This window comes from Panthera onca, chromosome A3, assembly GCF_046562875.1.
Source record: "Panthera onca isolate mPanOnc1 chromosome A3, mPanOnc1 haplotype 2, whole genome shotgun sequence".
NCBI classification, from domain to species: domain Eukaryota; kingdom Metazoa; phylum Chordata; class Mammalia; order Carnivora; family Felidae; genus Panthera; species Panthera onca.
In genome coordinates this window covers 50,672,493-50,696,135 of record NC_138341.1, presented here as the reverse complement: position 1 = coordinate 50,696,135, position 23,643 = coordinate 50,672,493, and the positions used below count along the sequence as shown (strand labels likewise).

The following is a 23,643-nucleotide window of genomic DNA, read 5'->3' as shown; positions in this document are numbered from 1 at the left end:
CAGGATGGGAAATTTACTTTTCACTGTATTTATCAATATATTTAAATTAGATTTTATGTATGTATGTATGTATGTATGTATGTATGTATGTATGTATGTATTTAAAGTCTGCTTAGCCCCAGGTGAAGCTGCAGCGAGCTAGGGCCCTTTTCCGACCGCACCAAGGAGGGCATTTTTAAATACGGAGTAAGGGAGGGAGTGCCCACCTTGACTTGGCGGTTTGACCGGCTTTGGAGGGTGGGGGCTTCGCAGCGCGCTGGTGGCCCCGCCTAGGCGGCTGGAAGAAAAGGCCGACCCCGGCCCCGCCCCGCCTCGCCAAATTTAAGAACCCTCGTCCACCGCCCGGAATGCTCCTGGCCAACAAGTCTCTCTCCCTTTTGCGTGGTGCTCCCCCTCGTCCCTCGCGCTCCCTGCACGGCTGCCCACAGGCCGTGGCTTCACTCCCTGTGCCCGACAGGGCAGGGGCCGCGCCATGCCCAGCCCAGTGCCGCGAGGCAGCCGGCCGCCCGCTCCCCCGGGCGCAGGAGACGAGACCTCGGAGCTCCAGCGCCGCCCCGCGGGTCCAGGCAGGCCCCGCGCTCCCGGGCGCCTCGAGTCTTCCTTCTCCGTCGAGGCCATCCTGGCCAGGCCTGCCCGCCGCGCGCCCCCCGCCAACGCCCCAATGTCCGGCGTCGCCGCGGACCTCGGCTCGGCTCCCTCCCGGTTTCCCGCGACGTGGCTGCCGGCCTACCTGAGCGTGAGTCTCTACCAGCCGTGCCCCCAGCTGCCCCGGACGGGGCTCCGCGTGGCTCACCTCTACGGCCTCCAGGGCCTCGGCGTCACAGGTACGAGCTGCTCGGGCGCCTGGGAACCGGGCGGGCGGCCGAAGCGTGGCAGCCGCGACAGCGGGCACAGGATAGAGACGTCCCTGAGTTTTGAGAACCACGCACGGTCGGTGGGAAGGGGCCCAATGACCCTTCACCTTGCCTTGAACCCGAAGCCCAAGAGAGGGACTGGCCGAGAACAGACCACTGCACGAGGCTTCCCCCGCACGCACGCTGCTGAGGTGGGAGGAGGTGTGTGGGAGCGCGCGGGTGCAGAGCAGAAGGTGCGGGGAAGGTCAGAGGGGGCCTCGGAAGACTGGGACAAGGCCAGCCCTGGGGCTGCAGAGCGTCCCTTCTGGAGAATTAGTCTCTCGCTCCTTCCACAGCCCCTTTGAATAACGACTGTTAGCTTAGACTCTTCCCCAAAGTAGCTCTCTTCTGGAACGCGCGGCCCAGTTAGCTGGGAGAAGCGGCTGCTGCGGTGGTGAGGTTCATGGAGGAGCTGTTAGCTGGCAAATGCCGGGACCCCAGTACCGCCTCCACCGCTCACGCCCAGTCCGGGTGAGCATAAAGCCCCACACTTAACTGCTCTCTGAGCCTGCTTGTGTATCGCGCTCTTAAAAGAGGAACCTCGGGCTCTGGGGCTCAGGCACTTAAACCCCAACGAGAATTTAACTGTGTACCTAACGTTCTCCTCTAGCATTTACATCCACCCACAGGAGCTTTTGCCATTTTTGGCAATCTGATTCACGGTTCCCCACCTCCCCTTGAGGAAAACAGGAGCAAGATTAACGCAAGCCTTGTCAACCCATACCAAGATCCATGTAACACAATCTTACCTGGTGGCTATTCCCTGGGTTCTCTCCATTCTGCATTTCCACCCCTTTCAGCTGGGCATTTCTCCACCCTTCCCTTCAGAGAAAGCCTAGGCTCTCAACCCCATCCAGATTCGTGCCACTGCATCTGAGCGACATGCCCAAGTTTCCAAAACAACTTTCCCTAACTGCCTCACACAGCTGAGGTCTGAATTGCAGCTTACTGCTTTGTATTAGTTAATCTCATTTTCAAATTAGTTTTTTTTTTTTTTTAATGTATGTTTGTTTGTTTGAGAGTGTGTGCTTGAGCAGGTATGGGGCAGAGGGAGAGAGAGAGAGAGAGAGGGAGAGAGAGAGAGGGGGAGAGAGAGAGAGAGAGAGAGAGAGAGAGAGAGAGAGAGAATCCCAAGCAGGTTCCAGGCTGTCAGTGCAGAGCCTGACTCAGCACAAATCCCACAAACCGTGAGATCGTGACCTGAGCCAAAACCAAGAGTTGGATGCTCGACTGAGCCACCCAGGTGCCCCTCATTTTCAAGTTAGTTTTTGCATAGGTAATCCATTCCTACAGTTCAAACTCCACAATGTTTCCTAAGACAGATGGAGAAGAGTTTCCCCTTATATTCCTGTCCCCCAGTCAGCTGGTTAACTCCACCCCACAAGCAGCCAATGACACCAGTCTCTTTATTCTTCCAGGGGTATTTTATGCATATTTAATACCTAAATACGTGTGTGTGTGTGTGTGTGTGTGTGTGTGTGTGTGTGTGTGTTTGCTTTTTAGGCTTAGAGCTGGCTCACTGCTCAGGCCTCTGGGGCACTCCAGACTGGGCTCCAGCCGAGGAACTTCAGGACACTGAGAGACCTCAAAAGAGGGTTCGGACCATGTTTAACTTGAAGCAGCTGGAAGAGTTGGAGAAAGTGTTTACAAAACAGCACAATCTAGTGGGGAAGAAGAGAGCCCAGCTGGCAGCCCAGCTCAACCTTACGGAGAACCAGGTGGGAGCAGGGACCCCTGTGGGGTCAGGGCTGTGCCTGGGGGCAGACACTGCTCTCCAGAAGGCCCTGGGTGAGGTTGAGGGGAAGACATGGGCCTTCTTCCTCTGTGCCAGGTCACTGAGGGAGACAGGCCCTAATCACTGGCACACTTCCTACATGAATGAGGAAGTAGTCCCGTTTGAAATCACATAATGGGAACAACTATGTTAATCTAGATATTAACCTAGAACTTATGTTTCTATGTTAAAAAGGGAGCTGACCATGAAGTTAAGTGTGTTCAAGGGACTAAATATTAAAAATAATAATAAATATTCACTAGAACCCTATACTTCACTTGAGCTACTACACCACTTTTCTGCTCTTTTCATAGGGAAACTTCCCATGAATTTGTTATAGTCACTCCATGTCCTCACTTCCCATCTACTTAACTCATTCTGATATGAATTCTTTCCCTACCATTCCATCAAAACTTCTCCTCCAGGTCTCTTAATGACCTCCATGTTGCCAAAGTCAACAGATGCTTTCCTCGTCTTACTCCCCACTCAGTACAGTTGACCTCTCCTCTTATGTGAACACATTCTTCTCTTGGCTTTTGGACACCACATTCTTGGTTTTCCAGCTCTCTGGCCACTTCCTCTGTGTCAACTTTGTAGGGTACTCTTTGTGACCTCAAATTGTCTCTGTAGCTGATCTCATTTATTCCCATGATTTTATTTTATTTTATTTTATTATTTTTTTAATGTTTATTCATTTTTGAGAGAGAGAGAGAGAAACTGAGCATGAGCAGGGGAGGGGCAGAGAGAGGGAGACACAGAATCCAAAGCAGACTCCAGGCTGAGCCGGACACGGGGCTCGAACTCACCAACGGTGAGATCATGACCTGAGCTGAAGTTGGATGCTCAACCAACTGAGCCACCCAGGTGCCCCATCATTTATTCCCATGCTTTTAAATACCATCTATAAGCCAACAACTCCCAGATTTGTATCTTAGCTCACTCCTTTTTTTCCTAACTTGTACATTTATCTACCTTCTTTTTTTTAATTTTATTTGTTTTATTTAAGTAATCTCTACACCCAACATGGGGCTCAAACTCACAACCCCAAGATCATGAGTTGCATGCTCTTCTGACTGAGTCAGCCAGGCACCCCTACCTTCTTTTTTTTTTAAGTTTGTTTATTTTGAGAGAGCACACATACACGTTTGTGGGGGAGGGGCGGAGACAGAGACTCCCAAGCAGGCTCCACCCTGTCAGTATACAGCATACGCAGGTTTGATCCCACCAACCGTGAGATCATGACCCGAGGTGAGATCAAGAGTCAGACGCTTAACCAACTGAGCCACCCAGGCATCCCTCTATCTACCCTCTTGAGGTCTCCACTTGGATGTTTCCTGGGTATGCATTTCAACTTAAGTCTAAACTTCAATTTGTGACCTTTTTCTCTCCAGATCTGTTCCTTTCCCTACTCATGGTCCCACCATCCATCCAGTTGCTCAAAATACCAAGTCATCCTACATTCTTCCTTCTTTCCCACTTCCATTGCATCGGCAAGCCTTGTCACCTCTACCCCCAAAGTACAGCTGGAATCGCTTCATTTTTTTTCCATTGCCCGTAGTTCACACCAGTCCCAGCTCTTTCTGGATCATTGCAATAGCCCCCAGCTGTCTCCCTGCATCTCCTTTCATCCTTTCTTCACAGAGCAGCCAGATGTGCAATTCACTTGAGATGCAAACAGGACTATATCACATCCCATTTAGTAGCCTGAAAGCTGACACTCCTTATCCATAGCCTCCATAGTCCTAGGTGATCTGGGCTCTGCTGACCTCTCCATTTTCCCTTCCTTCACTTCCCCATCTCACTCTCAGCTATTTCAGCCACACTCTTTCTTTTTGGTCCTCCAACACACCAAGCTTGGTTCTACCACGGAGCCTTCCTACAGGTTGTCCCCTGCCCCAGCCTGCTTTTCTCTGTTCCCATTAAACTGGCCTCTGATCTGGTGAACCTTAGCTTAAGTGCTGCTTCCTCAGGGAGGGCCAGACCCCTGTTCATACTCGCATTTGTGTTTATGGATTTGTTTCCATATTTATTTCTCTCTCTCTCTCTCTCTCTCTCTCTCTCTGGACTGTGAGTTCCATGAGGTCAGGGACCATACCTCTCTTGCTCACCACTGTATCACCATCACCTAGGATGGTGCCTAGTACATAGTAGGAGCTCCATAAATACTTGTTGGATGAATGAATGTGTCTAAAATTATAGGGAAGGGTGTTTTGAAGGAGATGCTTCCTTTAGAAGGAAGATCAAATGTGGACCAGAGATCAGGGGCCACTGTGGGAATGGGGGAAGCAGTGGGAACTGCTGGTCACATTCTAATTTCTGACCATTGCCTCCAATTATAGGTGAGGGTCTGGTTCCAAAACCGCAGGGTCAAGTATCAGAAGCAGCAAAGGCTGAAGCTACCAGCTGTGTCTGCCATGGCTGCCTCCCAGGATGAGCCCTCCAGCAGCTCTGACACCAGCATCCAGAGAGAAGACACTGAGTCAGGAGTGGACAGCTGAGGACTGGGACAAAGGCTCAACCCAGGCTGTCTGGGCTAGTTCTTCCTGGGGATACCCACGGGAACTTCTGAGCCTTTCTTCTTCATCTGTATAATGGGTGCATTGACAATTTACTCTTCCCAGAGCTGACAGGATGTCTGTAAAGCTGTTATGGGGTGCTAGGCCCAGTGCTAAGTGTTCAGCAAGTGTTAAGGTTTATAAGTTCCCTCCACCTGGGGGTGTGGTGCTTGCACCAGAACTGGCCCCTGCAGGGATTAATCTTTTCCTGGCTTGCCTGTGGAGAAGGGGCTTCCTTGAATCAGTATTTGGGCCTAGAAGCCTCTTCCCCACCAGAGATGATGGATATGAGAGTAAAGAGGAGGGAAAGGTAAACCATTTAGCCTACTTCAGAGTTTCCCAAAGTTTTCTTGTTTTGTCTGAACTGCTACCACTTTTAGGAGCTCAGCCCCAATTGTCTGCTTAGGCACAGACATGCTTCCCTGACCCCATCTTTTTCCCTCTAGCTACCCACTTTGACCCCTCTCCATCATTGTACAGAGAAATTTGGCTCTGCCTTTGCCAAAGCAGGCATTTTTTCACAAACTCTGCTGTATTTCCATGAGACAGTTATAATTTTTCCCCTTCAAGCCCCTAACTCATGGTTCCCTTTCCTTCCCAGGAATCTGCTCCGTTTCTAAGAAGCCTGCTGATAGCCTACCCCTGTGAGGCCAGCCACCAGCAATTCCAGAGCTCATTTCTCTAGTGCTCTACATTCCTGGGCAGGCCTCTGTTCAGAGTATTGATTTAGAATCTCCAATGGCTTCTGGGTAGAGGGGAGCTGGTGAAAGGAGGCCTGCCCTGCCACCTGCCGGTGACAGAAGGCACGGTCCCCACTGCTGTCTGCAGCGTTCTGAGGGAGACAGGAAGGGCAGGGAGCAGAGGTGAAAAACCACATCCCTCCAAGTGGTGGTAGACCATCTTCTCCTAGACACTAGGCCACAGGCTTGAGGCCAGGGTCCAGCTTCAAGAACTCTTCTCTCCCCCTGTCTTCAGGGAAATCCTTCCTAATGCTGGACCCAAAGTCCACTCTGTTAATCAAAGGAATCTACCTGCATCTACCACTTCCACCACCTGCCTCCTCAATTGACTCACCTTTTAAAAATAATTTTTAAAAAAATCAACAGTTAACCTATTCAACAGTTACTAGGGCCTACCCAATCCCCCAATATGACCATGAGACCATAACAGAAGCAGACACATCCTTTTTCAAGGAGCACAGAATCAATTGGAGGACAAGGAAACGACGCATCGTTGTCAGACTTGGCTGTGGGGACAGATGCTGTAAGTCAGTGGTTCCAGCTTTTTGGGGTCCTGAATGAGAACAGGGCCTTCTGCTGTTCCCAGGACAATATGTATATGTACACTCACTTCACACAATTTCAGGGGTCCTCAGACCTGAGTTCCACCATCTACCCCCTTCTACCACCCCTAGGCTGCAAAGTCCCTTTAAGCCCCTGAAGGGTCTGAGAGAAGCACAAGTCCAGCTTGATCTGTCGAAGGGCTGTCTGCCCGCTGCCAGAAGGCCCAAGGAGAAGGGAATTCTTGCGCCCGACTTTGTAGATGGGGAGGTAGGGCAAGCTCCCCATCTACAAGCTCCCCAAGGTAGTCCTTCCTTTCAGGTAGAAGGTCAGAGAGGGTATAAGTTGGCCGGCCGCTGTCCCACCCCATGGCTGGATCCAGAGTGCCTGACTCTCGACGGGGCACTGGGTGGACAGACAACAGACACCAAAACACGAACTGGACACAGATACATCAAAACTATACACACACCCACCGGCTATGATACATAGGTACGTACGAAGACACAGACGCAAAACTGCACAGATGTAAAAAACGCGGACCCAGCGACATCCAGCCATCGAACCAATCGACCTAAACACACAGATTAAAGGGATCCCAATTTCCCAATTCGGACTTGCTAGCGCGCAAACCCTAGCAGCCTGGAGACTCACTCGTCGGGGGCGGGGCCAGAGAGGGGCGGGGCCCCCCCGGGTCGAGGCGAGGTCAAGGGTCAGAAGGCGGAGGCGCGCCCAAGATGGCGGCCTCCATGTGCGACGTGTTCTCCTTCTGCGTGGGCGTGTCGGGTCGGGTTCCGGTCGCCGTGGAAGTCCGATTCGTAAGCAGCGCTAAGGTGAGGCCGAGACAGACCCGCCACGGGCACCTACCGTGTCCGGCCTTGGAGAGAGCCCCGCGGGACCCTAGGCCCGGAGCCTAGAAGCTCCTGAGCCGTTCCGACTCTGCGGCTCAGCCCCTCCTCGCGGCCCGGGGGCTCCCCGTCTGTCCCCGCGCGCAGGCTTCCGGGGCGGTCACGCGGTGAATCAGCGGCCCCGAAGTCTCCGTAGTCTCCGTGCGCGCCCCCTCCCTTCGGGACCCGGTGCGCCCTCCGGCTGCCCTGCTCCTGCTGCTCCAGGCGGGGCCGGGTGGGCGCCGGGCCTTTTGGTCCAGGCTGGAGTACTCTGCTGCTGGGCCGTGGGGGTGGTGGGCGGGGACTGGCTGAGCAGAGGGTACTGAGGTATGAAAAAGAGTGGGCCCTCGGGGAACTTTCTGAGTGAGATTTGGGAATGGGGTGGGGAGAGAGGCCAGGACCCTTCACAAAGGCCTTGGGATGCTAAGGAATTTGGACTAGAGCTCGAAGCCCGTGGGAGCATTTGAAGCATTGAAACAGGAAAGCAATATGGTTTTGTGGTTATATTATCGTGTCTTAAAAGTTAATTGTAGAAAAATACTCTAAATGCATGTAAGGAAAGAGAAGATAAAAATCACTCGTAATCCTATACTTGTGCAAATATACGGATACCAAAGTCACAATTTTAGGAATCTCTGTTTGATGCAGCAGTAAATCAACATCAATAAACCTATTTCTACATATTTTTAAGAGCTGAGTAATAGTCTGTTTCAAGGGATTGCCACAGTTCATTCAGCCACCTACTTATTTATGCACTTTTGCGTTGTATTTTTTCATCCCTGAGGGCAAAGGTCCTGGAGCTCAGTTTCTGTGCACACATCCTTTTGTTCTCTTCATCAGAGTATTTTCTTTACTAGTTAACTTTGCCAGTTGATACGTGCAAAGTGGTATCACTTTGTTTTAATTTACAAGTCTGTGTTTACTGATGAGGTTGAATAATTTATCATGTATACCAGCAGTGCATATACCTGGTCCCTGCCCAAGATGTCAGCCTTCTAGTCATCTGCTTCCTGCTCTCCCCACCCCAACCTTCCATTGCCTTCTTTCCTCTCCGGTGCATCTGGAGCATTCCTTTCCTTCTGTGGTAAAGCAGCTCCCCAATATCCTTGGCCTCTTCAGCTGCTCACATCTCTGTCTCCACCTCTGTTCTTGATTGGCTCAGTTTGATGGTATCCCAGTTCCATCACTCCTTGCAGGCAGAGATACTGACCTTTCCCTTCACTAAGTCCCCTATCTCTCAGCCCCTCTCTTCTCTATTTCTTCCTCTGACCTCATCACTTCAGCCACTTTGCTTGCCCAGCTGTCCTGTCCCAGTCTTCTGTCAAACCCCACCTCTGGAAGAATGAGCTGGCTGCTCTCTATTCCCACACACGATCTTCTGCTGGAGAAAATCACATACACACCCCAGACATGCTGACAAGATGGTTTACTCCAGGCTTTTTTGCATCTATGTTCATCAAGCCAGATTGGTTTGTGACGTTTTTTTCTTTGTGCTATCTTCCTCAGGTTACTGCATCACAGTTATGCTTGTTTTTTGGTAAAATGGAGAAGCTTTCCATTTTTTCTCTGTTACTAAATAGTTTTTAAATAGCATGAGAGTTACTTATTCTTTGGTTTGAGGGAGCTGGCTCATGAACCATATGGACTAGGGGCTTCACATGGGGGTTGTTTTTGACTATTTTCTGTATTGCTTCTATCGATATTGGCAGGAATGACCTTTCAAAGATTTACCAACTACTCTGCCAGGGACAGAACCAATCAGAACATGATAGTGTCTGACCAAAGACAGTGGATGCCAACCAGAATGCCATACTGGTGTGGGTCAGCCAGATACCAGCACTGCTTCTTTCTCTAGCTTTCCTTCCTTTTGAATTCAGTTCTGGTAATTTGTGTTTTTCTAGAAAAGTATCCATTTAGTAAAACTCTTAAAGTTTACTACATGGTCTTAGAGTTTTGCACAATCTTTTTTCTAAAATTTATTTTTCAAATTGGAAATATCTTTGCAAGTTTATGCCCTTTCCACTCAAGGCATAAGCTTTCTTCAAGCCTCTTGGTAATTAATATTTAATGAGAGTGGCTTTCTTGGAACCCTGTCTTATGTTTGGGGGATGAGTGGTTTCATAAAGGAACAGCTCTGATTCTGTTCCCTTTATTTTGATTACCAAATATTTTCTGCATTTGATCCTCCAGAAAGAGAGAGAAAGACATTGGTATTTGCCCAATGTTGAGATTTGAGATTGTCAGCGATAATGTGGGTCCATGTTCATACTCCTTTGTCCCATAAAATAAGGCCATGCTTTCATTTTGCCAGATTGGGTCCAGGGCTAAAAGGCATGGAGGTGGGATTCTAAGAAGACAACCAAGGGTGCATCAACAGCTTTAGCCAGAGGTTTTGTTCCAGCTGTCCCCCTCTGCTCAGGGCTCTCCTGGTCTACACATCCCTGCCTCTCTAACTTTGGGAGGTGCTGCTATCTAGCCGCAGTGCCAATGCTAGAAGGAAACAGGGAGCTACCTGAGAGGCCACATGACAGGACGTTTTACTGCTATGTCAAATCTTTTTTTAAATTTCTTTCTCTTCTTGTGACAGTTCAGTGCTGGCAGGGGCACCACCCCTCTTCTCTAAGTGAACAGTGGGAACAAGTGCCCGGCAGAGCCAGCAACTGCCAGGGTTCTGAAGCTGTCTCCTGAGTCCCTTTGCACATCTGAGAAATAGCAATTCAGCAGTTGTTTTCTCATCCTTCATGCCTTACATGATGTTTATGGTGCTTTAGACCAGAGTTCCTCAGACTTTAACGTGCATTTGAATCACCTGGGCATCTTGTTAAAATGCACATTCTCATGCAGCAGGTCTAGGGCATGGCCTGAGATTCTGGATTTCTAACAGGTGTCCAAATGATGCCCATGCTGCCCACTTATCATCTCACTTAGAGTAGTAAGGAGCTAAAGCTCATAAGGTACATTCACTTGTGCTATATCATGGCATCCTGGAAACTACCTGGGAGGTGTCATTGTGATGCTTTTCATATGTGAAACCGTTGCCAAGAAGTGAAGCACCTGGGGTGCCTGGCTGGCTCAGTCGGTGGAGTGTGTGGCTCATGGTCTCGGGGTCATGGGTTTGAGCTCCACGTTGGGTGTAGAGGTTACTTCAATAAATGAACTTAAAAAAAAAAAAAGAAAGAAAAAGAAGTGAAGCAGTTGGCTCCAAGGTTCACAGCAAGTAGTGTTAGGGTTGGTGCTAGGATTCACCCTTCCTTTCAGCATAACGCTGAGAACTTGGTGAGTTCCCCACCGACCAGGGAAATAGGGCACATTCTCCCCCAGGCGAGGCCTCCCTCTCTCCTGTGGCATAGGAATCCTTTGTAACCCTGAGCAGCGGTGTCACCGCCAGGATCCTGGAGGGACACATGGGTGACTCGAAGAAAACTGCCCTGTCGTTACCGGCTGCTAGTACAGGAGTCTCCAGCCTGCCATGAGAGTTGGCCCTGCTCTGGCCATTCCAAAAATTCTCCTCTGGCTGACAGTGTGGCTCCCTCCCCATCCCAGGCCCTCTGCTCTGAGCAGGCTGAAAGAGGTGTGACTGAAAGTAGGTCAGAGCTACATTTCCAGAGGAGGCAGTTGGTTGGCAGTTGGGGGTGGGGGGGGTGACCATGCTCCATGAACCCTCCCAAGGCAGAGGCCTCTCCTGAGAGGGAGGCGTGGCGGGGGGTGATGCTGGGAAGCCCTCTGGGAGCTATGCCCTCTTTCTCTCCTTATGGCCATCCTATTCCTTCTCTCCCTGTTAGGGAAAGGGCCTATTTGCCACACAGCTGATCCGGAAAGGGGAGACCATCTTTGTAGAACAGCCCCTGGTAGCTGCACAGTTTCTCTGGAATGCACTTTATCGCTACCGAGGTGAGCACATCTCATCCACTCCTCATGGCTGCTGGGCCAGCTGCCTGTACGCATGGAAGAGAGCTACATACATTCCCACTAGCTGATGTCTCTGGGAATTCAGGTGTTGGGAGAAAAGCTCATCCTGGAGAACCGTGCCTGAGAATCATGCTTGTCTCTAGTCTTAGGCCATTTGGGGCTGGGAGTGGGCGAGGGACGGGCTCTTCCAGCCTGCTTCCTGGGGGAGGACTGTCAGGCAGGCAGAACTCAGTGTGACCTGCAGTATCAGGGACTGGATATCATGTGGAAGGGCTCCGTGCCAAAGGGCAGCTCTCCACCAAGAGGAGGCCACTCGCCCCTTGGTCAAAACAGGCTGAGTTAGGGGTCAGAAGCAAGTAGGATGCCCTTAGCTTTTCCAGACACGTGCTTTTTTCACACTTTTCTTAGGCTAGAGACAAACATGAAAGGAGGGTCAGTTGGCTCCAGAATGTGGGGAAAGCTCAGTCTGGGGGTTAGGAGGGGAGCCCTATAGACTAAATCCCAATCTGCTTTTGAATGCATGTGAAATCATGCACCCATTCTGTTCTTTAACACAGTTGTTCAGTCACTTACTTCCCAAACATTTGTTGAGCACCTATCAAGTGTCAGGCACTATCTTTAGCCCTAGGGATGCTTCTGTGAAAAAGACAAAATGTGGCCCCTGCTCTAAAGACACTTACATTGTCACATGGGGCTCTCTCCCTCAGCCTGTGACCACTGCCTTCGGGCACTGGAGAAGGCAGAGGAGAATGCCCAGAGGCTGACTGGGAAACCGGGCCAGGTTCTGCCTCACCCTGAGCTGTGTGCCGTGCGCAAGGACCTCCACCAGCACTGTCCCCACTGCCAGGTGAGCATCCCTGGGGAGTGCACCTGAAAGGGAGCTGGTGGGAGAAGCCTTAGCCGAAGTCCTCTTTGGGGAGACAGGAATGACAACAGACCTGCTCGTGGGCCCTGAGAGCCATAACGTAGGGTAAGACATTCAAAAGACTGTAACTATTCCAGTTGTGTTCTCCCTGTCCCGGTCCCGCTATCTAGAAAACTGGTTCAGTGGGAACTTGCCCTCTTCCCAGGAGCCTGGCAGGGGCTCTTCCCTCTACTTGAAAGCTCTCTCCTTCCCATAGTTCGACAAGCCTGGGTGCCCCTCTCACATGCCCCCGGGCGGTGTGTGCTTTCTCATCTGACGATGTCACTGAGCTACTGCTCAGGGGCTGTTCGTAGAAGGAGTGCAGTCAGAGGAGGTGAGTACCACTAAGGAAGGTCTGTGCCTCACCCCATGGCCAGATCCTAGGGTGTTGACCTCCACCCATTCCACCAGGTGATGTACTGCAGTGCGGAGTGTCGGCTGGCGGCCGCCGAGCAGTACCATCAGGTCCTGTGCCCAGGGCCTTCCCAGGACGACCCCCTGCATCCTCTCAATAAGCTACAGGAGGCCTGGAGGTGGGTAGCATTTCATCTCTTCTTCCCTTTATCCTCCCTCTCGACCTGCCTGCCCGCCTGAGATCAGCAGATGCAGTCATCTTTCTTAAACTGCCATCCCCCAGATCTTTCCTCCAGTCTTAGGGTTAAACAGAAGTCACATCACCCAACCCCCTGCCTTCAGTGTGAGCCGCCAGTCCCACTACCCTCAGCATTTTACACACTCCCAGGAAGAGCCCCATTAAGCCCATGGGGCGGTAAAGGCCTGCCCTCATCCTTGCCAATGACATCTCTCTTTGGTTATAAATAGAGTTGATAGGAAGGATTCTCTGTAGTGATCAGACTGGGCTTCCCTGAACACAGCTACTGGGGAGGGGATTTCCAGGCCAAATCTTTTTCTTTCTCCCCAGGAGTGTTCACTACCCCCCCGAGACTGCAAGCATCATGTTGATGGCCCGGATGGTGGCCACAGTGAAGCAGGTAAGCCCACCCAGACCTCCCACGGAAGCCTCTTCTGGCCTCATGTGCCCCTTGGCCTCAGTCTCCTCCTCACCTCAAGTCCCTGGCTTGGATGCAGAGTTCCCTCTGCGCTTTCCAAAGGAGAGCTGCTTGCTGTGTAAACTCAGGAGCAGCTAACCATAAATCTGGCAGGAGACTCATCTTTCCTGCAGCCTCTGATCTAGGAGAGGACCTCCTGTGCGGCAACAGTTCACGCATTCAATTTACAGGTGCCACTTTCTCAGGATTGCCTCATATGTAAAGTGAGAGAAGCCACTCCAACCCATTCTGTTAGTATTGGAGCTCCACAACCCCATTCTCCTCTTTTTCCAAGTGTTGTTGAACTGGCCAGCCTGGCCCAGTTGGGGAGATGGTTGGGTGTGGGCAGGATGGGAAGGAAGTCCCCAGGCCAAGGAAGGGTCTACCTAGAATCTCATGTGTGATGGTGTTTCGCTGATGGCAGAGGCTTTAGAATCACAGTCTACTCTCCCGCTTGGGTATGAGGGACAGCAAGGAGATGGTTGTCCCTGAGTCCGTGCGTGCACACGCGTGCACGCCCAGGCATATGTGAATGTGACCCTGAAGTATATTTGTTCCCTGCAGGCTAAGGATAAAGATCGTTGGATCAGGCTCTTTTCCCAGTTCTGTAATAAAACAGCCAATGAGGAGGAGGAGATTGTCCACAAACTCCTGGGGGACAAATTCAAGGTTAGTCTTCCCCCATGATCCCCTCATCCCAATAGCCTTGGATGTTCTGTGGCTACCTGAGGGGAGCTCCACATTTGGTCCTTTGCCAGCCACAGAGCCTGGAGCCAAAAATCTATTCAGAGAACCTATCTTCTTGCCACTATTTAACTTTGTGACCTAACAGGGACCGAAAGTTGAGAAGTGGGGTGAACAGGAAGGAAGGGTCGGGTGCCCTGACATGGTAAGGCAGAATCTCATGATAGGATAGTGGTGAGTAAGTCAGTATAATGGAAAGTGGAGGGTCAGGGAGCAGGCGTGAAATAGCATTTTAGCTGCCAATGTGCTGAGTGCCCACTCCCACCCAAAGATTACACATTCTCACTGAGGACAGCAGACTTCCACGCAGGAGCTGCCCGAAGGTGCAGGCAGGGTTTCAAGGGCAGCTGGGGTGGGCCTTCCTGCATTTATTCTGAGGAGAGGAGGGGGTCGTCAAGCTTGTCTGGAGGCCAGGTCAGGGAGCCTGGAAGGTGGTCGCGAGGACAGTCATCTGAAGCCAGGTTGCCTCGGCCCTCCTGGAAAATAGGAATTTGGGGTTCCCCACTCTGGCTTGGAACAGGCCAACAGACTGCCAAGGTTGTGGCCTTCCTTTGCCTTCAGGGCAAGTTCATTCTACAGAGCTGGCCCCTTTTCTTTTCCTTACCTGGTCTTCTGAGCCCTGCCTGGGTGCTAGTGGGAAATCCCCAGGATACAGGTCTCTCCCTGCTTCCCCTAAACCAGGGCCAGCTGGAACTTCTGCGGAGACTCTTCACAGAGGCCCTTTATGAAGAGGCGCTCAGCCAGGTGAGCATGGGGAAGGTGGGACCAGTGACCTCCTAGTCATTCCAGCTCTCCAGGAGCAACCGGGTCAGCATCTCCTACTCAGAGAGTTAAGCCAAGACTGACTTGGTGTGAAGTTGGGATGGGATTGACTCACAGAAGACTTCCTGAACAGAGAGTTGTTTCAGGAGGAAAAGCGAGTGGCTGTAATCTGAGCACTCATTTTTCTTTCTCCCCACAGTGGTTCACACCAGATGGATTCCGGTCTCTCTTTGCTCTTGTTGGGACCAATGGCCAAGGAATTGGGACCAGGTTAGGAGAGAATGTTCCAAAGCTATTGCACTTGTCTGTCAGGGCTTGGGCGGGAGATTGACAGAGGAAGGTAGCCACACTTCCTTTCAAGATTAGGGTTTGATTCTGTGGCAGGAGAGCTGGACTGGATGCAGTGGTGGGAGTCAGAAAGACTGAGGTGGTAGTTTGCTCCTGGGAGCCTTGGTCTTTTGGGGAAGATGGGCCCCTGCCCTGGAGAAAGAAATGGGCTTAACCTGTCTGGAGGTGGAGAGCCCTGGGAGCTGGGCCTCCTTCTCTCCAACCATGGATGCCTGGGACCCCCAGCTCCCTGAGCCAGTGGGTCCATGCCTGTGACGCTCTGGAGTTGAAGCCTCAGGACCGAGAGCAGCTGGACGCCTTCATTGACCAGCTGTACAAGGACATCGAGGCAGGTTGGTGAGATGGAGCCTTGGTCTCACCCAACCTTGAATGCCCCCCTAGCCAGACACACAGTCTTTCCCCGAGGGGGTTCTGAGCTAATGGTTGGGGAAGGTAATCCCTATGTGCCTATAGGAAGCTTTACATCTATCCACAGGACAAATAAGATAAGACATGACCCTGAGATCCATATAGAGTCTGGATGCTGGGGGAGGGGGGTGCTGGACAAGTAAGGTGATGTCATTTATAGAAAAGCAAGGTTTATGCCTCCTGGAAGCAAGTTTAGATGAAATGGTAGCAACTGGGTGGCAAGACAGTGGAACCAGTGCCTATCCTTGTAAGTCTAGTTTTCTTTTTCCACCTGTAAAATGGATAGAATAACATCTACAATGTTACTGTCTTACAGCAACTGGAGAGTTTCTTAACTGTGAAGGATCTGGCCTCTTTGTGCTTCAGAGCTGCTGTGAGTCCCGGCATTGAGGAGGGGTACATCTCTCTCAGCCCCTTTTAGGCTCGTGGGGAAGAGTCTGGGAGCAGGATTAGGTCTGGGCTTCCTTGGGGATTCTCCCGGGACTTTTTGTTGCATCAGTTTTTCATTCATTCATTCATTCATTCATTCATTCATTCATTGGATTGCTTGTGCCTTAATATATGTTTATATATAAAACCTTCCAGTGGGCCAGGTCCTGTGCTAAGGCAGGACGCAGAGCTCTGTTCCTTGCAAAGAGAAGCATTGGCCTTGCACAACCACTGCCATCAGGCTCCTGGGAGGAGGGAGTTTAGGCTAGAAGGCTGGTCTCATCAGCACCTAACAGGGAGGAGCAGAGCCAATCACACAACTGTCTTTTCCAGATCTCCGCCTCCCCACTCTGGTTTCCTCACTGTCAGCCCTCCCAATGTCTGGGGCATGCTACCCCTCCCAAACTAGGCTCGCAGGGGGACTGGCTCAGCTGTTACCAGACATCCAGTTGCCGACTGAGTTAAGTGTCTGGCATGGGGTCCCTTTCACGGCCCTGTCCTTCCCTTTGTGGGACACTAGGAACACAATTGAGAACAAGTTGCCCAGTGCTGAGGACAGCAAGGGCAGTGATGGCAGGTGGGAGGGGGTGGCAAGAGGAAGTATATTTGTGCCTGTGCTCTGTGGTCTTTAGGAAAGAGCACTGGACAGAGGGAGTCAGGAAATTTGGGTTCCAGGACCTATGTAGCCCTAGCAAGGATCAGAAAACAAGGAAGGATGGGACCCAGTGCTTTGCAAGTTGAGGCTGTTATTTTTATTAGTCAGCAGTCCTTATTTCTTGCCTCTTGTGACCCAGGTAACCACAGCTGTGTCCCCAATGCAGAGACCTCCTTCCCAGAAAACAACTTCCTTTTGCATGTCACGGCCTTGGAGGATATCAAGCCAGGAGAGGTGAGAGGGCTAGGAGCTGTGGGGGGTGGGCCTTGCAAGTTCTCTCCAGGGATTGGAAGCAACAGTGGCTAGAGCCCCAAGTTCAGGCTGTTCAGCTGATCCCCACATGACCCAGGGCAGGAGTCTTTTTACCCATGGTTATGCTCAAACCCACAGTACCCCCAATTCTTCAAAAAAATAACCAGAAAACCTCAGAGCAGTGATTCAGAGACAAGTGTATGCCCAGATTCTTGTCCCCAGCCACCTTTTGATCAACAAATCCACAGCTTCCAAGAAAACAAGAGATGGCTCTTCGTCGCGTGGGCTATGGGTGCATGTGTGAGTTTGGGGTTTGGAGTCCTGGCTGTTAGCACAGTGCGCAGAGCCTGGTTGAATCTTCTTCCAGAGCTAGTAGCACCATGTCAAGATAACCTCTGACAATGGCCACAGACCTTAGCCATTGGCTGCCTATAGTCGTGGCCTGAGGCTAACCACTGTCCCCTCTCTGTCTCAGACACAGGTTGTTTGAGCCTCTTGGTGGCCTTCAGAGAGCACAGGGAAGTGAATGAGGGCCTAGCTCCTGGGAGATGGGACAGTGGTTGGGGAGGCCCTGATCCCATCTAAGAGACAGCACAGACTGTCAGACTCCACCTCTTCTCTGCCCTCCAGGAAATCTGTATCAGCTACTTAGACTGCTGTCAGCGGGAGCGCAGCCGCCACAGCCGCCACAAGATCCTCAGGTGCCAGCTGGGATGTGGTGGGTGGCTGGGCTCTGGGAGGCTCCATCCTGGTTACTGCCTGACTTCACCCTCACCACCGTCCCCCATCTCCTGCAGGGAGAACTATCTGTTTGTCTGTTCCTGCCCCAAATGCCTGGCAGAGGCTGATGAACCCAACGTGACCTCGGAGGAGGAGGAGGATGAAGAGGAGGAAGGAGAGCCAGAGGATGCAGAGCTGGGGGATGAGATGACCGATGTGTGATGTCACCCTGCCTGGAAGGGGCCTGCCCCAGACCCTGCAGGAAAAGGGGGACTTCCTCCAGAGAGGAGGCTTGGAAGGAACTCCCCCACTCCCGTTGCCTGCTTCCCCCCCTCCATTCCAGCTCTGTTTCTGCCAGAGAGTAGTACAGAAGCTGGACCTTAGGCACGCCACCCCCCACTAGACCTCATGCCCTGGACACTGCTGCTGAGTGGCTCAGGCTCTGCGTGGTCACTGAGCCTCTCAGTGCTGCCCCCTCAAAACACACACACACTGAGGTATCCACTCCAGTCGGCGAGCAACTCCCAACAGAGGTCAGAAACAGTGTTTCTTCCACTTGGCCCTATGGCCATGCTTCCCTGTCCACCTGAGGCTTCACCGCTTTCTACCTACTACAGACGGGGGTAACAAGAGATCGGCCTGACGGCACTGAAGAAGAAAGGGGAGTGGTGAGATGCCTTCACCTTCTTCCCCACTCCCACCTTTCTGGCTGCTAAGGCAACTGCCTCCTGCTGGCACAGCTAGGAGAGGCAGGAAGGAGCAACTGGGCCTCCAGAGCACCTTCCCTAAGGCTCTGTGCTGGGGACACTGAACCAGGGGGATACCTTCCTCTCCCCACCCCCACTATTTGGACATCCAAGAGAGTGGAGAGTATAACCCCTTCCCCAGATTCCAGAATCTCTGTACCTTGTGCCTTGCCTCTCAGGCCCTGGCACAGTAGCTGGCCACGTGGGTGTGTAAGAGGCCTCTGCCTCTCTCAAGAGGGGTATGTGGGGAGATGACCCCTTCCTCACACTCCTTTCCCACTGAGGACTCTAGCAGCATGGCTGAGACTGAGTGATGACAGGCCTGTGCTCCTTAATTTCAGATGCTCAAGAGGCTTCCCTGGGATCAGTTTAACATGGGTCAGTGAGGAGCTCTCCCGGCCTCAATCTCCATCGTTAGGGTCTCCACAGAGGAACACTGAAGTCTTCCAGAAAACTACAGGAGCTAGGCTAGATATTCTGAGATAAGCCCTGTCTGTGTCACCTGCCCCTCCACCCCCAGATTAGTACTACCCCTCACTCTTGGGTCGGATGCTGTGGGAACTATAGCCTATCACTTGCGATTTCTTTGCCTACTTTCCCTGGGCGGGGGCTGCCACAACCCCCTGCTGAGGGATCTTTGAGAGGGCAGGTGCCCACCCCATAGGCTCTATCCTATATCATGAGCCAGGTGGAGCTCACCTGTCTGGCCTATTGGGTTCTTCACAGCAGCCAGCACCCCTCATGCCCCCACCTGCCCACTGTTCTCAATAAAGTGTGAGTGGTGACAGGCCTCTGCAGGAATGCTTTGTGTAGAATGACTTGACAAGCTGTCTGAGGCATGCAGCAATCACATAGGTGGCACAGAGGCACATAGGTTTAGACCAGGCAATGGCAGGAGATGGGAGCTGCAGCCCCCCAGCAGGCTCCTCCCTGGTCACATCTACAATGCTGTGCAAAGGTTTCTAAACGCCAAGAGCAAGGACCTCCTCTGAGGTCCAGAGTGGGTCCCCAGGACCAGGCTATCAGAGGAGTCTTCTCAGGGAACTGAACTACAGCTTCCTGAGTTCTTGAGCAGGAGGTAGAGTGTGCTGGGATCCAAGATTAGCAGCCTAAGCACTGGTTCTAAAGGACCTTGAGTGAGTCATTTACCCTCTGTGAGCCTCAGTTTCCTCCCTTCAAAGCAGGGGCATGGGACCAGATGAGAGAGTGAAGGCCCCTCCCACCCCTGTATGCTCTTATTCTAGGACACAGTTGCAACCCTGATGAGAGGCTTTATTGCTAAAAAGTCAGTGAGGGTTTATTAATTCCTCAAACACCACTCCAGCAGCTGCTGTGAAGTACACTGAAGAGACCCTGGGAAGGGGAGGCGAGAGCCAGGTGGGATGTGACAGGTCACAGATGGCTCTCAGGCCACCTACCCTTAGCCCCTGTGTTCCAGATTCTAGTCCAGAAGCTCTGGGGCCTGGCTCTTGTCTATTCCCATAGCATGAGACATTTGGGAACCCCGAGGAAGGGAAGGCCAGTGACACAGCTTTTCTTAGCATAGCCAAGGCCAAAGCCTTTTTCCCCTACCCGGCTCCACCTGTCCTCAAATGCTATCCCCAAATCCCAAATAGCAGAATTCCTGGATTTCCCCTTCCCAGCCCAGAGTTGTTTATGGCTGGTGTGTGGGACCAACTCTTCTACCAGAAGGTCCAGGGCGGTTGCAGCAGCTCAAAGGTGGGGATGCTGGTGACATTGACTGGGATGGAAATGATGGCCCATGGCAGCCCATGCTGTTCCAGGGAACGGCGGATCATGTAGCTGGGAGGGCATGAAGAAAGGTGGCGATGGTCACTTTCTCAGCACCCCATCATGCCCCATTGTCCCCATCACTCTGGGAGTTCCAGAGCCCAAGGACTTGGCCCTTCAACTGGGGCCCTCCAACATTTTTGGCCCAAGGACTCGGCCCTCCAACAGAGGCTTGTGGGAAGGGACTGGTGATTGCCCTTGACCTCCCCGAGTCATGGCACCCAGCCTGGTGCTGACACAGCCAGAGACAAGGAGCCCTCACCCATCTCGGCCGAGCAGGAAGAGGGCAGGGATGTCAGCTGTGCGCTGGGTACTGTCCTGGATCATCTCCACGTAGAAGCTGTCATTGTCAACCGCGTTGTCAGAGATGATCACTGCCCGCCCGCCGTGCTCCTGCACCACCCGTGTCTTGGAGAGGAAGGAGCAGCCCCTGGAAGAGGTGGTGATGAGACCAAAGGAAAGGCAGGGTCCTAGCTACCCCTCCTCCAGACTGTCACACCGGAAGGATGAGAGAAGGACCGTGGAGAATTTTTTGTAAAGGCTCATACGTAAATGGCCAAAAGGCATGGGTAATCTTAAGACATCTCTTAAAGACCATTAAAAACATGAATTATTTAAGAACCGCTATTTCAAAGCACCACTCCCAACACTGATCTCAGAATCTAACCTACACCTGGCCTCCTCTTGTGCCTGTGTCTGTCCGCTCCTTACCCTCTCTCCACCAGAGCGATCTGGTCCTGGATGAAGAAACCGTTACTGAGTTCTCCACAGGCCTCTGAAGGTTCCGCAGGGACAAGATGAATCTGCTCATACCTTGTGTGCTGAAAGACATTTAGACAGGTCAGAGCGTGAGGAGACATGCCTGTTGTAGGACCAGGCTGACCATCCCATTCTATCGGTTCCTCACAAAGTTGAAGGAAACATGGAGTGGTTTCTGTGTGCTGGGCACTGAAGTATTTTTACTAAATTCTCACAAAGGCTTATCTAGTTGTCCTACTCCACGGTGCCTTTTCATGAGATATGTAGGGGAGTTGGTAGGATCCAGAAAGGGGAAGTAATTTGCCGTAAGCCACATAGTGCAGAGACAGCTAGCAGAGCCCTTGGTTTTTCACTATTTCATGTCCCCAGAGAAGACAGCTTCTCCCTGTCTGGTGCCCAAGTCTGTATTACACCCCGGGGAATAGCTAGCTGGAAGCCCTTCCCTCCTGCACAGCAGCCCCTGGAGGGCAGGCCTGGATTGTGCACCCTTCCCTGTCCTAGCAGTCAGGTATTGGTTGAAGGGATGAGACGGTCACCTTGACTTAGTGGGGTGGAGACAGGAGCAGAGACAAAAGGGTCTCCCTGAACTTACAAAGATACCACCAAAGTCCTTGGCAGGTGTGGCCGTGAAGATGTATCGAATGTCTCCAGGACTCAGCACTTGGAAGTACAAATAATCATGGATGCGTAAGCCTGAAAGATAGAGTACAGGTAAGAAACTTCCAGGGAACAAGCTGGTTCAGGTTCAGGTCATGGAACACTTGTGTACAACTGGGCTGGCTATAATCTGGGCTCAGGGACCCAGCTTCAGCCAAGTGAGTCCTCCAGGTGGGTGAGATAGATGATCTCTGTCCTGGGGAGGATAGAACTGATGCAGATAGTGTTAGTAACCCCAGAGGTAACAGCTGCTGCTGCTGCACTGATGAGCCAGGAAGAGTGACAGCTCTTGTGTTCCGAGGATCTATCCCTCTTTGTTCTGAAGTGGACCTGAGAGTTTCAAGGTGGCGATGTGGTAGCCTAGGTATAAAACAATTTGTACTAAAACTTAAAAGTTGACTCTGGTCCCATTGCCATCCTCTTAGTCCAGCCACTATCATTTCTTGTCCTGACTGGTCCAGCTTCTTAATTGGTTTATCTGCCTCCATTCTTGCTCTCTACCATCCATTCCCCAAACAACAGCCAGGGGTCTTCTTGAAATATCTTAAAGCAAATATGATCAAGTCACCACTCTTATGGCTTCAGTACCCTTCAACGACTACCCTTTGCAGGGTCCTGTTCCATCTGCCCTTGGCTACTACTACAACCTTATCTACTCCTTTCTGGCCTCCTTTCAATTTCTTCACCTCTGCGTCTTCTTGCAACTGTTCCCTCTATCTGGAGCCTTCCTACCCTTGCCCCCAACCCAGCTCTACCTCTTCACCTGGCTCACTTCTGCTCTTTGGTTAGGGCATAGCTTAAATGTCACTTTCTAGAGAAACCCCTCTGCCCTATCACTGCCCTTTCCCTATGCCCATTCAAAATGTACTTTTTCTCCATTGACACTTTCAACATAATTTGTAATTATACACTATTCAGAATTGTTTAATGTCTGTCTCTTCCACTAAGGCAAAACCCACAGTTTTGTAGCTTAGTTCAATGCTGTATCCACATTATGTAACAGTGGCTAGGATATGTGGGTGCTCAACAAAGGTTGTTGAAGGAGTGAACAACTATTTTCAGCTCAGTCGCACTGAGGGAGAGAATTTCCAGAACAACCAGATTTTTCTGGGGTGTGGGATCCTCTCTACAGCACTAAAGTTTGATGTGTTGCCTGGACTTGAATCCTTGGTTGCCTTAGCCCAGAGAGATAGAGGAATGTGGAAGTGTGGAAGCTGGTCAAATAGTCAACAAACTATGAACCCACTACTGTGTGTCAGGGGGTTAGGACTGACTGTGGCTTTAGCTGTCCTCTACTGCCCAAATCACAGAGACCAGATAGAGTTCCATTGGCTTGGCATTGGGCTTTACAGCCTTTCATCCTGAGGGTGGGGACTTCCCATGAGATACAGATATATTTCCAATGAGCCTTCTTTAACACTAAACCCCTCCTCCTTACCACACACATCTTGCCTGGCCTTTGCATCTGCTGATCTGTGTAAATCAAGTGTGGTATATGTATGTGCTCACGTAGTGTATGGGTGTATATACTTATGTGCTCCTTTAGGTGCAAACAGGTTGTGTGTGTACGTGTGTGCTTGTACGTGGGGGCCCACGTGTAAGAATGTGTGTTCCTGTATATGTATGTGAGGGCTCACATACTATCTCCAGCTTGGAATATCTCTAACTGTCCCTTGTTCCTTCTCCTGGTCGCCCCTTCAGCCATCTGGGCCGGCACTACTGGGGGCGTGGAGAGGAGTCTTGCTTCGACGTGGGGAGCTGAGGACTCAGAACCCAGCCTCAGGCCGCGCCCTGCTCACGTCCCTGGGGGCCAGCACCCACCACTCCAGTCGCCCGTCCCTAGACCTGCCCTGCCTCGAACTCGCGGGGTCCCAAGGTGACCCGTGACTCCCGGCCCGAGACGCGAGCAAGCTAGACGGCCAGCCCCGCCCCGCAGCCCCGCCCGTTGCCGCTCACCGTGGGCCGCGACGTATGCGGGGAGCCAGAGCACGAGACAACACCAGCCCGCGGCGCCGGGGACCATCTCCAGGGCCCGGCCCGGCGCCGCGCTTCTTCCAGCCGCCCCACCGTGCTAGCTCGCTGGACTTCAGCCTGACAGCTGCTCCGGCCTCCCGCCCCCAG

General features: G+C 51.9%; 3 protein-coding genes across 3 annotated transcripts; 2 read left to right on the top strand and 1 right to left on the bottom strand.

The window, feature by feature from the left end:
• The first annotated feature begins 376 nt into the window (after positions 1 to 376).
• NOTO (notochord homeobox) lies at positions 377 to 7,202 on the top strand. Its single transcript, XM_060657725.3, has 3 exons — positions 377 to 824; positions 2,397 to 2,611; positions 5,007 to 7,202. The coding sequence occupies exons 1-3, from the start codon at positions 473 to 475 to the stop codon at positions 5,163 to 5,165; spliced, it is 726 nt and encodes a 241-aa protein (XP_060513708.1). The 5' UTR covers positions 377 to 472; the 3' UTR covers positions 5,166 to 7,202.
• Positions 7,203 to 19,105, top strand: SMYD5 (SMYD family member 5). Its single transcript, XM_060657711.3, has 13 exons — positions 7,203 to 7,335; positions 11,172 to 11,280; positions 12,006 to 12,145; positions 12,614 to 12,735; positions 13,125 to 13,194; positions 13,816 to 13,920; positions 14,677 to 14,739; positions 14,957 to 15,027; positions 15,331 to 15,437; positions 15,830 to 15,886; positions 16,737 to 16,831; positions 17,480 to 17,550; positions 17,647 to 19,105. The coding sequence occupies exons 1-13, from the start codon at positions 7,240 to 7,242 to the stop codon at positions 17,789 to 17,791; spliced, it is 1,251 nt and encodes a 416-aa protein (XP_060513694.1). The 5' UTR covers positions 7,203 to 7,239; the 3' UTR covers positions 17,792 to 19,105.
• Positions 19,106 to 19,570: 465 nt separating this feature from the next.
• On the bottom strand, positions 19,571 to 23,643 carry PRADC1 (protease associated domain containing 1). The gene is made up of 5 exons (XM_060657737.3): positions 23,479 to 23,643; positions 21,458 to 21,558; positions 20,818 to 20,927; positions 20,369 to 20,536; positions 19,571 to 20,118 (listed from the first exon to the last, which is right to left on the bottom strand). The coding sequence occupies exons 1-5, from the start codon at positions 23,543 to 23,545 to the stop codon at positions 19,998 to 20,000; spliced, it is 567 nt and encodes a 188-aa protein (XP_060513720.1). The 5' UTR covers positions 23,546 to 23,643; the 3' UTR covers positions 19,571 to 19,997.